Source organism: Aulonocara stuartgranti (genome assembly GCF_965226115.1).
Source record: "Aulonocara stuartgranti genome assembly, chromosome: 12".
NCBI lineage: Eukaryota > Metazoa > Chordata > Actinopteri > Cichliformes > Cichlidae > Aulonocara > Aulonocara stuartgranti.
The window spans coordinates 33179462-33192587 of record NC_138948.1 but is presented as its reverse complement, the minus strand read 5'-3'; the positions used below and the strand labels follow the sequence as shown (position 1 = coordinate 33192587).

General features: G+C 41.8%; 1 protein-coding gene across 2 annotated transcripts; it reads right to left on the bottom strand.

Moving 5' to 3' along the window:
* Positions 1 to 2377: 2377 nt before the first annotated feature.
* On the bottom strand, positions 2378 to 11966 carry adora2aa (adenosine A2a receptor a). 2 transcript variants are annotated; one of them, XM_082553887.1, is made up of 3 exons: positions 11533 to 11966; positions 5023 to 5706; positions 2378 to 3868 (listed from the first exon to the last, which is right to left on the bottom strand). In XM_082553887.1, exons 2-3 carry the CDS (start codon positions 5346 to 5348, stop codon positions 2860 to 2862), a joined length of 1335 nt encoding a protein of 444 aa, XP_082410013.1. In that variant the 5' UTR covers positions 5349 to 5706; positions 11533 to 11966; the 3' UTR covers positions 2378 to 2859. The 2 variants fall into 2 exon arrangements, with proteins under 2 accessions (XP_082410013.1, XP_082410014.1); XM_082553888.1 differs by lacking the exon at positions 11533 to 11966 and adding an exon at positions 9839 to 9959.
* Positions 11967 to 13126: the final 1160 nt, after the last annotated feature.

The window sequence follows — 13126 nt, the reverse complement described above, 5'->3', positions numbered from 1 at the left end:
ATGGGAACCATGAAGAGGCCGCTAGGAAAGCTGCAACCACCAAGTACCTGCAGAGGGTCAGGCAAGTCCTGAGGAGTCAGCTGAATGGTAAGAACAAGATCTGGGCTACCCCTGCTGGGGTAATAGGCTGGCCAAAGGAGGAGATAGAAGCCACTGACATCAAGAAAAGAAAGCTCCTTACCATGCATGGAGGGTTTCACCCCAAGTCCAGCACCCTGAGGCTGTACGCTAAGCGGAAGGAAGGGGGCCGGGGACTGGTGAGTGTCAGCACCACAGTCCAGGATGAGACAAGGAACATCCACGAATACATCACAAAGATGGCCCCAACTGACCGAGTGCTCAGTGAACACCTCGGGCAGCAGAAACCCAAGAAAGTGGAGGAAGGCGAGGAACCATCATGGAAGGACAGGCCCCTGCACGGTATGTACCACCGGCAGATAGAGGAGGTGGCTGATATCCAGAAATCCTACCAGTGGCTGGACAAAGCTGGACTGAAAGACAGCACAGAGGCACTAATCATGGCAGCACAAGAACAAGCTCTGAGTACAAGATCCATTGAGGCTGGGGTCTATCACACCAGGCAAGACCCCAGGTGCAGGCTGTGTAAAGATGCCCCAGAGACAATCCAGCACATAACAGCAGGGTGCAAGATGCTAGCAGGCAAGGCATACATGGAACGCCATAACCAAGTGGCCGGCATAGTGTACCGCAGCGGTCCCCAACCCCCGGGCCTCGGACCAGTACCGGTCTGTGAGTCGTTTGGTACCGGGCCGCAAGAGTTGAGGCTCAGGTGTGAAATGTATGGTTTTCAGGGTTTTTATCGGTTTTCAGCGTTATTTTGTTATCGTTTTTATCGTTTCATTCCTGGGTCTTTTCACGTGTGTTATGAATAAATCTTCTTTTTTCGGTACCGGTACTAGTTTCATTTTGTTGTATTTATCCGCGACACCTTAAAGGCCGATCCGTGAAAATATTGTCGGGCATAAACCGGTCCATGGCGCAAAAAAGGTTGGGGACCGCTGGTGTACAGGAACATCTGTGCCGAGTATAACCTGGACGTCCGGGGTCAAAATGGGAGATGCCCCCAAGGGTGGTGGAGAATGACCGAGCTAAGATCCTGTGGGACTTCCAGATACAGACGGACAAAATGGTGGTGGCTAACCAACCGGATATAGTGGTGGTAGACAAACAGAAGAAGACGGCCGTAGTGATCGATGTAGCGGTTCCGAATGACAGCAACATCAGGAAGAAGGAACACGAGAAGCTGGAGAAATACCAAGGGCTCAGAGAAGAGCTCGAGAAGATGTGGAGGGTGAAGGTGACAGTGGTCCCCGTGGTAATCGGAGCACTAGGTGCGGCTAGGTGCGGTGACTCCCAAGCTAGGCCAGTGGCTCCAGCAGATCCCGGGAACAACATCGGAGATCTCTGTCCAGAAGAGCGCAGTCCTGGGAACAGCTAAGATACTGCGCAGGACCCTCAAGCTCCCAGGCCTCTGGTAGAGGACCCGAGATAGATAGATAGATAGATAGATAGATAGATAGATAGATAGATAGATAGATATATATTTGTTTTTTTCATTGTTTTTTCATCCAATGTTAGCTGAGCTCGCCATATGAGTTATTTAGTGATATTTAATGTTAAGAAGTATTCTACTGACTTTATTTTGCAGTGTTGTGAAATTCAACTGTATTGCATTCAAAAATTGTCACTAGTTGTCTTTTGCATTGTGACTTTTTTTTTTTATTAATACTGGGCTTTTTTTTTTTACACAATTTAACAATCATTGTTGTAACCTTTTATGATGTATCTTTTAAAAATTATAGAACTTGATTCAATTTGATGGTAAGAACGACAAATAAAAATTTTTTGGCTTTTATCTCATTGTTTTGAGACATTGACATTCAATCATTGCCTCATAGTTCAGTGCAAAACAATGTCTTGAAAGTGCGTCTGTGGACCATCATTCAAAAGAACCACATCCAGAAAATTATTTATTGTATGAAGATAAAGTTTCACGGCCATAATGCAAAAAAAAAAAAAAGTTTTCTTATTTGAGATGAGGTGATCCAGCTGAGGAGATAAGATTTACAGCTCAAAAGATCTCCTGTGTCCTTTGCCCCACAGGAGGACACAGGACATCTTTTTTGGCTGTGAAATCTTTAACAAGGAATAGGCCTCAAGAGCTGTTCTGATAAAAACTGCAAAAATAAAGAAACGCCAAAAATGATGACAATTTAATCCACCATTTCTCCGAATGACCAGATCACGAGCCTGTCTGCTGAAAAGCCAGTGGGATGTCTGGAGGTGTTCCTGCAGCTCCTGAATAAAGACAGGGATATTGCAGCCATTGCAAAAATGTATACACAGCAAGCACACATTAAAAGTGTGAAAGGATTTATTTAAAGACAGCACTTGGTGCCAGTCTACTTGTGAGAACATAGAGAGCAGTAATGGACATCTGCAGATAATTTCCCATTTTTCATCAAACTGTGTCAATTGTATCATCTGAATTTGACTTAAATAAGCATACATTCATGGATGGTGTTGAAATTTCCACAGAACAACTTGTGAAGTGGCTGCACATTACAAACCACCCCCGGTCATGTGGGTTGATAAGACGTAGCCTTCCGGTAACAATAGCGGTGCCTTTTAGACTTATTCTGAGTTCAATTGACATGTCACTGTATTTAAATAGTAGAGACAGTTTTCAGTCCTGTTTCGTTTATCTCAGTGAGTGACATTCATTGTCTGTCAGCTGTTTACAGTACTCCCATTGGAAATTAGAGATTCATGGTGATCCTGAGCAGACATTCACAACTAACTGCGAGGAATTAGCAAATGATCCCTGCGGCGCATAGATCAGTGCACTTTATCTAGCTCGCTACAGCAGCTCTTCCTGTCCTGGGTGTTGAACAGCAGTGCAACCTGTGCTGGGGCGAGGTTCTGTCTGCAGTTTTCCTCCAGGATCTCTGGTTCAGAGCAGTCGTTCCCCGCCGGGAGCTGAGTCTGCCTGAGGGCTTGAAGTGGACACGTCCCCACTTTGGGGCAGTGGGCGATAACAACTGACAGAGGCGGGTGAGACACTGTTGCCAGACCACCCTCTAAAGGGGAGATGTGAGCAGGACAGCGGCAGGAGTTCTCACGGGTACTGCTGCTGTGCTCTGTGAAAAGGTCAAAGCTGAGGCCATTTGCTTTGAGCCTGATGGAGTCCGTGATGCTGTTGTGAGTAGAGTTCCGCTTACTCCCGCTGCTCTCAAACACCTCCCGCTTCCCCAGGATGTGCCGCCTAATAATCCTACGGAAGGTGTGCCGGAACTCTCGGATGCGGTAGGCGTAGATGAAGGGGTTGACCACAGAGTTGGCATGGGATAGGATAATGGCCACATACATAACCAAAGCAGGAGGACGATCACACTGAGGACAGAAGAGGGTGAAGCAGTTAATGATATGTAAAGGAAGCCAGCAGACCGCAAACAGGCCCACAATGATGGCCAGAGACTTGGCAGCCTGGACCTCTTTCTGCAGGACGGAGCGGGACTTTTCCCCATGAGACGCTTTTACTTCAATCAGCATGAGCTGGTGGCGAGCTGCCATGAAGATACACAGGTAGATGGCCAACATTAGCAGCAAGGGGATCAGCACACAAGCAAAAAAGTTGAAGTAGACCATGTACTCCATGTCGACAACATCCTCAAACAGGCACTTCATCATGCCCGGCTGGCAGGGGCTGCTTTTGGTTTCGTTGGTGCCGTTTCTTGACTCCCCACCATGCCAGCCCATCATGGGGGTCAAACCGATGATGATGGATAAAATCCAGCATATGGCAATGATGCCTCGAGCCCGCTGTCCTGTCACCAAGCTGTTGTACCTGGACAGGGAGACAATACACGTGTCAAGCTTCAATTGTCTTTCAGCTCCTGAGAACTCAGAGATAAAGGTTTGTTTCCCTCTGCCACAATGACCTCTATAAACCTCATAAGAAAGCTTCCGTCCCTTGTTTGAATTAATTATTACTGTATACGAAAGTACCCCGCTGATTTATCATTTGCTTATGCGATCGTTCCGTGGAAGCAACTCTCATACCGGAACTACAAGAGACAAGAATAAACAAACTGAGTCTTTCAGGACTCAGGACTCCTCAAAGGAAGGAGCCTATTTTTGGTTCGCCTGAAGCACAGTGTGGGAGAGCAGCTGAGACATTTGGCTTGTTTCTATCACATTCTTCAGATGTTAAAGTGCAAAGGTTAATACTGCAAAAACACCCCCCCCCCCCCCCCCCCCCCCCCCCTCTTTAGGGATGTACAAACACAACGCAGAAGAGCCCTCACATACGTATGTTCAGCAGGAGGAGTGTGTTCGAGCCCTAAAGGGCGAGACGTCTGACCGGCGCAGCAGTGCGGTAACGATGAGGTCACAGCATCACTGTCACTGTCAGGTCTGCAGATGCACCGTCGTTGGCAAATTTGCATGTTAAATCAACATCTCACTGGGTTTGGAGCTTTTTTGTTGTTATTTTTACATTACAATAATAAAAGTAAGTTTACAAAACAGGCTTACACAGTCTGTGTAAGCAATTAGAGCGATATTTGTTTGATTGCTCCGGGGGGAATTTGCCCTGTGGGAGACGCTGTTTCTGAACAGTCTTATTCAGCCATGGAATATCTGGTTCAAATGTCAAATGTTTTAACTGACAGAAATGAAATGAAACGTTGGGCGTCATCGTGAGAATTCTACTGCTTCTGATTAAAAACACACATTGGACTAAAGTAAGAATTAATTAAGAGTTAAAACGTTCCTATTTTGTTTTCCAAATCTGATCTTCGTTTCTTTCTGTGCTTGGACATGTTGAAAAAATGGTTTTTAAGTAGTAATCAGCTGTTTTACTAATGCTAATCAACTGTTTATTGGTGCCTTATTAACACACGTAATAATGCAGTTATAAAGGATTTCACTTATTCTATTAACTCATTAATTTTGCACCAATAAATGATAAATGATCCACTTTTCCTCATGGTTACTGACCTGAGTGGTATCTTGATTGCAATGTAGCGATCTATAGCGATGGCCAGCAGACTAAAGATGGAGCTCTGTGTGAGAACCAGCACAAAGCACGCAATAAACAGGCAGCCATAGAAGTTGGAGCAGAACCCGATGCTGATGACAATGGCAAAGGGAATGGCCAGGACGCCCACGGCGATGTCGGCCACAGCCAGCGACACCACGAAGAAGTTGGTGATGCTCTGGAGGTTACTGTTGAGGGCCACGGCCCAGCAGACCAACACATTTCCCAGCACTGAGAAGATGGCAATCAGCAGCTCCAGGGTGATGTAGAAAAATTTGTCCCGCATGATGAGGCAAACAGCGAAGAGGTCACTAATGCGGGGGGAGGAAATCTCACCTCAACGTCCATAGCTGCAGCCTAGCAGCTGCTGAACTCAGCCTTGTCACCTCCAGAGAAACAGCCACTAGATTCCACAAAACAGTGACTCCTTCACACCTGCTCAGCTTAAAATACTGAAAAAGAAAAATGAATCACATGGAGCTATCATCACTCCGCATGCAGGGTGCAGTCACCTCCATTCTGTCCTCATAAAAAAGCTCTTCTGCTGTCCTCTCCCCTCAGCTCCTTCCCCTCGGCGTCCTTTTCCCACGAGCTCCTTGAAAGGCTGAGATGATGCCAGCAACAGACATCACAGTGACATCGCTCTGTTGGAAATAAAAAAAAAAAGGTGCAAAAGTGAAAAAGAAGAAATGCTCCTACAGTAGAGGAAGTGAATATGGGACTTTGTATTAGGTATAAAGCAAGGCACCCTGTTTGCATTTGAAATATCTACAAACACAATACAGGTTCCTTCTTATCAGTTATGAAGTACACTTATATGGGCGTTATAGGGTACACTTATATATAGTCACAATATTTCCAGAAGCATCAGCAGCTTTAATAAAACCACAGACACCTTTCATAAAGCCACATTACACTGCAAAAAAAAAGAAGCAATGTCACTGTTCGGTTGTGTGAGACTTTTAGTTGCTGATGCCTCCTATAAACAGTCTTTCTGACCCTGCAAAAGGGCAGTGGGAGAGCAACTTGTGTAGCCTCCATCAGCACGAGCATGCACGGCTCCACGTTGTAGCAAACTGCTGTCAAAATGCAGTTTGAATCATTTATACTGTGCTAAAATCCGATGTTATACTACAATACTGCAACATAATTCAGATTTGCTCTGACAAGCACAGACTTGTGACAGTTTCTGATGTTTAAGTTCAGACACTCAATTTAGAAGTTTATATCCATTATGTTTTGTTTAGACTTTGATTGTCGTGGATTTGCGATGTGATTTCCAGCATTTGTGTAGCCAAGAACAGCAGACCTTGACTCCTGTGGTAGATAAAGATTTTCAACTAGTAAAAAAAACAGGGAAAAATAAGAAATGCGATCTTATCTTGTGATAATTCAAGAGAAATGGGCACTGAACTCAACGTGAACCTGTTTTATGGATTACTTCTGCAACAGTTGTGATCACATACAATAGAAAGTTCAGAGGTGTGACGCTGCATTGGCCTTAAGCCTGCTATCGTCTGAGGCACGTCCATGCAGCAGCTTATTTTGAAAATGTACATTAATATTACAGTAAAAATCACCTTTCACAGTTATAACAGTTAACTATGACCTTAACACAACTGTAGATGGTCAACTAAAAGGCTGGCTGTACTAAACTGCAAAGCCTCAATTCTACAAAGTATGTGAACATGTTAGTGTTGATTCCAGAAGCTGCGCTGTACACAGTGTAAATGCTACATGCTGGTAAATGTAGCTGTTAGATATTTACTGTTATTATTTGTTACAGCAGGTTCAGGACAAAAGGTTCTGCTACAGTGAAAATCCTGTGTGTCCAGTTTTATAATGCATGCTGTACAGTATTATACGACGGCTAAAATGCGATTCTCTCAGTTCTGTGAGCGCTAAAACTAAAACGAAACATTGTGACCACAGGAAGTGCGCGTTGAGAGATGAGTCACACTCAGAGTATCGTAGTGGGTTTTGTAGCTGCTGTCTTTCAGGCAATTCAAAACAGATAAGACCAAAGATAAGTAAATAAATGTATTACTTGTGCTTTTATTGAAAAGCACAAGTGTGTGAATGTGAGAGTGAATGAATAGTGGAATTGTACAGCGCTTTGAGGTTCTCGAAAAGCTCTATATAAATGCAATCCATTATTATTATTATTATTAATATTATACGTGATTATATGACTATATGTGTATAAATGATCAATTCTTTGTTAGCAATTTTTCCAAATATGATTAAAAAGTAATATTTCAATATTAGGTTTGTTTTTACCAACCCAGGCAGCTATCTTCATTGACATAATGGTTTCCCTAGCCCCTTACCCTAAACCTAACCAGAACCTAATTGTAACCCTGACCCTAAAGCCACATTTTGAGCCTCAAAAAGGCCTTCAAACTTGTGAGGACCGGTATGTGTGTTCTCACAAGTGACTGTTGGTTCTCACAAGTATAGTAGAATGCAGATTTTGGTCCTCACAAGGATAGCTAGACAGGAACACACACACACACTCACAAACAAAAGAGGGGAAAAAACAGAAGAAAAGAAGAAGAAAAAGTTAAGCTTCGTACTTGAAAAGATTTCCCTATTTTGCAAAATATCATTAGGATGCAACAAAAGGTAAAATAATGATAAAACGGGAAGATGAACAGGGAACAGAAATAACCAACAAAGGAAAGGAACACATGTAATGTAATCTGATCTTGAAACTACCAATTCCTTATTTTGGAATTTGGAAATTTCTTTGAAAAACAAATATCGTTTTTGACCCCAGAAATGACTTCTAATGATCAAATAGGACTAAAGTCTTAATGCTGAGTACAATGTATTTGTAGATAGCAGATGGCTTTTTTGGTTCAAGTCACATTAAATGATGCAATACAGTGAATCAAAGGGCTTTTTGTGCCATAAAGGAATTTATTTTCAAAAGCTCTGTTTTTAAAGGTAAAATATTTTATACTCACAAAATCTCTCATTGACCTCATCTGAGGTGGGAATGATATGATCTGAATTTTGAGAAAAAAGACTTAAACAAATAACAAAAAGGTGGATAAAACCGAACTCCAATCAAAGAAAATTAAACCTTTTACAAGAAACAGACAAAATGATCCAAAAGAGAATAAGCGTGATGATGGAAAATGGTAAATTCATATTTAAAATCTTCTTTTCTATAAGTTTAAATGGGTGGAAACACATTAGTATGGAACTGTGTCTGCAAGCGTGTTGGTAAAGTGTTGCGTTTAATGCATTTAAACATGAGTTTAGACCATGTTTTTCTCTTTTCCGTGACTTGCAGTTTTGAATAGAGTTAAGTTTTGCTGTCAACAGGATAAGGAAGCTGTCAAAAAAGAAGTACGCTTCATACGAGCAGTATTACAACTCTGCAGTACAAAAGCAGATAAGAGCAAACACCTTTGTAAACATTTTTGGGTGAAATATCGTGGCGAGAGGGAAAAAAAGAATTGTAGCACAATTCTTGGAAGTTTGATATGGCTTGTGGTCTATTCTCAGTCAGACTATAGTTTAGATGCCTTGATAGCTTTGAGCCGTCAGCACGCAGCTCACTGAGCTTACAAATAGAAGCTGTTTTTGTGCTGCTGAATTCCCTCTGAGGGGATGTTTGTGAAGGTTAGACTGAGTTTTCAAAGATACCAGCTGTGATGGAACACAAAGGTCTTTGCTCTCCCAGTCATGCTTTTCCCTCAGGGTTAGATGAGCCATTAATACTAAAATACTGCTATTCCACGTTTGCGTGTCATCAGGAGATATCCTTTTAATTCCAAAGGGCTTATAAATAAAGTTTTAACTGTTGCTGTTTTAAGAGATGTTGGTGTGCGACTAGAATTCCAGTGTTTTTTATGTATCAGTACTTCACAGTAATAATCCCAAAGGACAAGAAAGGAAATCATGAATTTCTTAAAACTGCACCAATGATTCTCCCATGCTAGCCACACAGTAAGAAGCTGTCCTAAAATAAAATTATGAGACACATCAGAGAAGCTCCAGGGAGTAATAGTGAGACAGGGTTAGGGTGCAAGCTTTGGTTCACAGCAGCCACTTTGAGGGATGAAATCTGTACAAATATTGATATTTATTAGTATCTTTGTACTGAGAAAGATAAAGAAGAAGTCAGCCAATGCAGCACACCAACAATAAACCACAGCACATCACCACCCTTTACCACTGCACAAGAGAAAATTAAAACTTGAGCTTCCTTTCACCGCAGGCTCTCGCTATGCTGTCCATACAAAGTGCCAATACTGCTGCAAGCACAGTGAGTCGCCTCACTATCTCTGAGCATCTGTGTTGACTCTTTTGCACTAAAGCATCGTAGCATATTGAGAAGCAGGTAACAGTGATCAAAATTACAGTCTGATTAAATAATATAATGAAATCTGGGCTTAAACAGTAGATTTTATGGTGAGAGTGTGTCAAGAAATTAACAACTGGGCTAAAACAATTAGCCAAAAAAAATGGATTTTCAAGTCTGACCGATTTATTATGAAGGCAATGTCATTGTTAGCTATATGCCAATTTTTGGCTTCACAATTTGTAATGACTTAGAGCTCAAAATGTAAAAAGTAAAGACACAAAGGGAGAGACACCCTTCAAACAAAACGAGTGTTAGCTTAAACCATTAGCTTAGGCTCTAGATATAGTTAAAAATATACTGATAGCGAAGAGTAAGCTACTGGATAACAGGGATTTAAAGTAGCCTAAAACAGATGGATAAATGAGTGAAAATAGGGCATTGCAATTATGAATAAATACCTGTTAGCTGGAATTAGCAGGTAGCTGTAAACTGGATAATGGTATTGGATAAAAGTAGTAACTAAATATTTGGATATTACAGGTGAAATTGCTAAAGCTAACGACAAGAGTAGGTAGTGGTTGAAGCAGGTCATAGTTGTTAAATTAGACATAAGATAAGATAAGATAACCTTTATTAGGTTATCTTATAGTTATATACATAGTAGATAAATACTTAAATGTGTAGCTTAGAGTCGTGTAGCATAGAACTGGATAAATGAAAGCTAAAGATAAAAACTAATGGTTCAAAATTTTATGGATACGCAACTGCTGAAAAAAATGGAAACATTTCTAGATGAATGGTTAGAAAAAAGTTATGGATATTTTGTGGTAAGTGTTGAAAACAGGCCTACTGGTCTAAACAGTGACAGTTAACTGATGTCTACTTATAAAACCAGTCTTATTAAACAACACCCAGTTTATGATGAAACTAAACACACACTGAATATGTGTCCTACATCAAGTAACAGCCTGTAACAAATCACAAAAGACGAGTAAAGTAGAGTGGTCACTGCTGTGTGACACAGTCCACTTGACTCTGTCTTTGTGTCTGCACTTGACTCATGGCCACAGTTACTCACATGAAGACACCAGGGGCAGAAAGCAGCTGTGCACAGTGACCCCCCACCTGTTGTGGCAATCTCGCTAATAAATCAAGGAATCTCTGTATGTGTGTTCTTCACATGGAGACAAACGTTTATTCTTTCTGCCTCAGACCTGGTGGCTGTGCAGCTCAGGCCCTGACCAAGTGCACTGTCCGGTCGGGGTACTTTGAATGAGTGGTGTTCCCATTTCACAAGGTCTCTAGTTGCTAGGTAACATCTTTGACTTCACAGATGATGTCACACTGTTCTGTGACCACTGTCACCAGTTTATGTAACATAGTTTATGAATCAACATCCTCCACTCTAACATGTACATGCTACTACACCTTAGGGAGGAGACTTGTTAAAAACAAATTAATTTAAGCATATGTAACATTTGACACTTTAATAGAGGGACCACAGCGCCAGCAGTGCTGTTATCATTTCATATGTTGCATTTTAGAAGAATTATTCAGATTATGTGTCATAAAAACAATGATTGCAGGACAACAGGGGTACCTGATACTGTGATGGTAATGTTTTGCTCGTTTGTTTTTGCTTTTTATGTCTTTTCTTCTTCTTCTTTTGCACTTGAACATGATGTAATTGATTGTGAGGACAAGCAAAGCTGCATTATTTCTGTGCAACATAAACTAATTACGGCACTACAGCTGTTTTATTACTGAATCTCGAGTCTTCCGGTTGCAGAGGAAGCCCAGGTCGCAATACAGGTTTAAGAGATGAAGTATTTCATTTATTAGGTTAAGTGTTCAACAGGCCGTGTTATAATAAGCTCACCGGGGATTTTGTGGAATCACTATCAGCAGACTTTTTTTCTGCAAGCCTCTGAGAAAACCCACAGTATGCAAATACGCACTAGACATCAGTTTCCACAGAAACCTCACCTGTTTCTCATCTTGCCGTGGGCACTAAAGCAAAAATACGACTGTTACATGAAAATGTTCATTCACGTGTTCGTAGTGTGAAAACTGAAAGCACTGCCAGTGAAAGTGAAGTCTGCGTTTAATTCATTTTTGCGCAAGATGCAGTCAGTCGGCGCGCACGGCTTACCTTTCTCTCCGCAGGCTTCCTTTCCTACAAATGGCAAAATTTTGATATCCAAAGGCACTTGATGAAACGAGGCGACAGAAAAAGTCGACTTAAAAATATTACGCAAATGACGGTTTTCACTTCCCACTGAGCGACCAACTTCTTCAATTCACGCCTTAAATTTTCCGTCCAGCTGCACTTCACTTTTTTTTCTTCTTTTTGTAAAGTTGACTTTAAAGCGCAGCTCAATAATAAAAACACACCATCGAGCTCTGATCGACGTGTCTCCACTGAAAGAAAGAAGACTCCTGCTTTTGTCACTTCACAAAGATGAGATCTGCTCTTTACTCTCGCTCTGCTCCGGTCAAGTGAGTGTCTCTCGCTCTCTCTCACACACACACACACCCTCCATAAAACAGGCTGGCTGTACCTCAGTTTCCTCTTCGGGGTCAGACAGCTAAAAGCATGCTGTGTATACGTGATGATGGTGATGATGTCACGCGTTAAACACGGTGTGTCTGCTGTGCAACTTGAGATGCTCTGAATCAGTTAAGCCGGTTATCTTTCTAACACAGAGGGACAATTATCCGGTTAGTGCTCGGTACCAGAGCTCTGTCGCGTTTTATTACCTGGATAATGTATGTTGAGTGGAAATGTAATGTTCTAGCCCCGGGCGAGGTTCAAACCCTGCGTGACATAAACAAAGGTGCAGATTTCAGGGGGATGTGCGCTCTTTTTAAATCCCGTCGTCCGGTATGAACCGTCACCACCCCTGACTCAACTCCGTCTCGCTTTCTCGCCTTTTCTTTAAAAGTCATTCTTTTAAAAGTAGTCTTGTCCAACGGTTCTTCAGGCTTCCCGAAAGTCTCCCAAAGGGTTTCTTTGGGATATTTGCTGATTTTTCACCAACTTTCAGTCTAGTCGTTGTACCTGACATTTTATTAGAGACATTTTGTGTCTGTGTGCGTATTATGCCCCTTCACACTGACCTGTGAATCATTCAATTAAAAATACAAAGGAAAAGAAAGAAAAGGCACCTAACTCAACTGATGGAGTGTTGTGTGTGTAGACACAACAATAAGCTTTATCTACACATAACAGACAACTTGGCAAAGAATCAATTTTAAAATGTCTTTCTGTATTGTGTTACCATCTTGTTACAAAAGCACAGCATTCGCTCCAATTTCTTCATCTGAACACCAAAGACAGTCTGACAGGCATAAAATAGTGTTTGTACAGCAAGATTCTCAAAAAGATGTTTGCTAAAAACTTGGCATATCTTGATGAGACAGAAGTGTCATCAGAAATGGTGTCAATAAAGGTTAGCTGTTAGGAAGCCATTCTTAATGAAGGGAAACAGAGAGGAAAGGACGAGGAAGTTACACAAGAATAAAAGTCAGTAAGTCAGTAAGGGGTCTTATGAGTGATGAATCCAATTCTGAAGTTCTTGGTTTGTCATCAGTATGTACAGAGAGGTTGAGTGAGAGGGACAGGGAGTGTCTACAGCCATCTGTAAAAACAGTAGAGGCTCAGTGGTGTTGGCGATCTTTCCAAAATTGATAGAATTATGAAGACAGAAAAGTACTGGGTCAGATTTTGAACCACCATGTAACAT

Coding starts and splice junctions, on each gene's coding strand:
- adora2aa (XM_082553887.1), bottom strand. CDS start 5,348: ATGCGGGACAAATTTTTCTACATCACCCTGGAGCTGCTGATTGCCATC. Junction 3,869..5,022: donor GCAATCAAGATACCACTCAG/GTCAGTAACCAT, acceptor CTCCCTGTCCAG/GTACAACAGCTTGGTGACAG.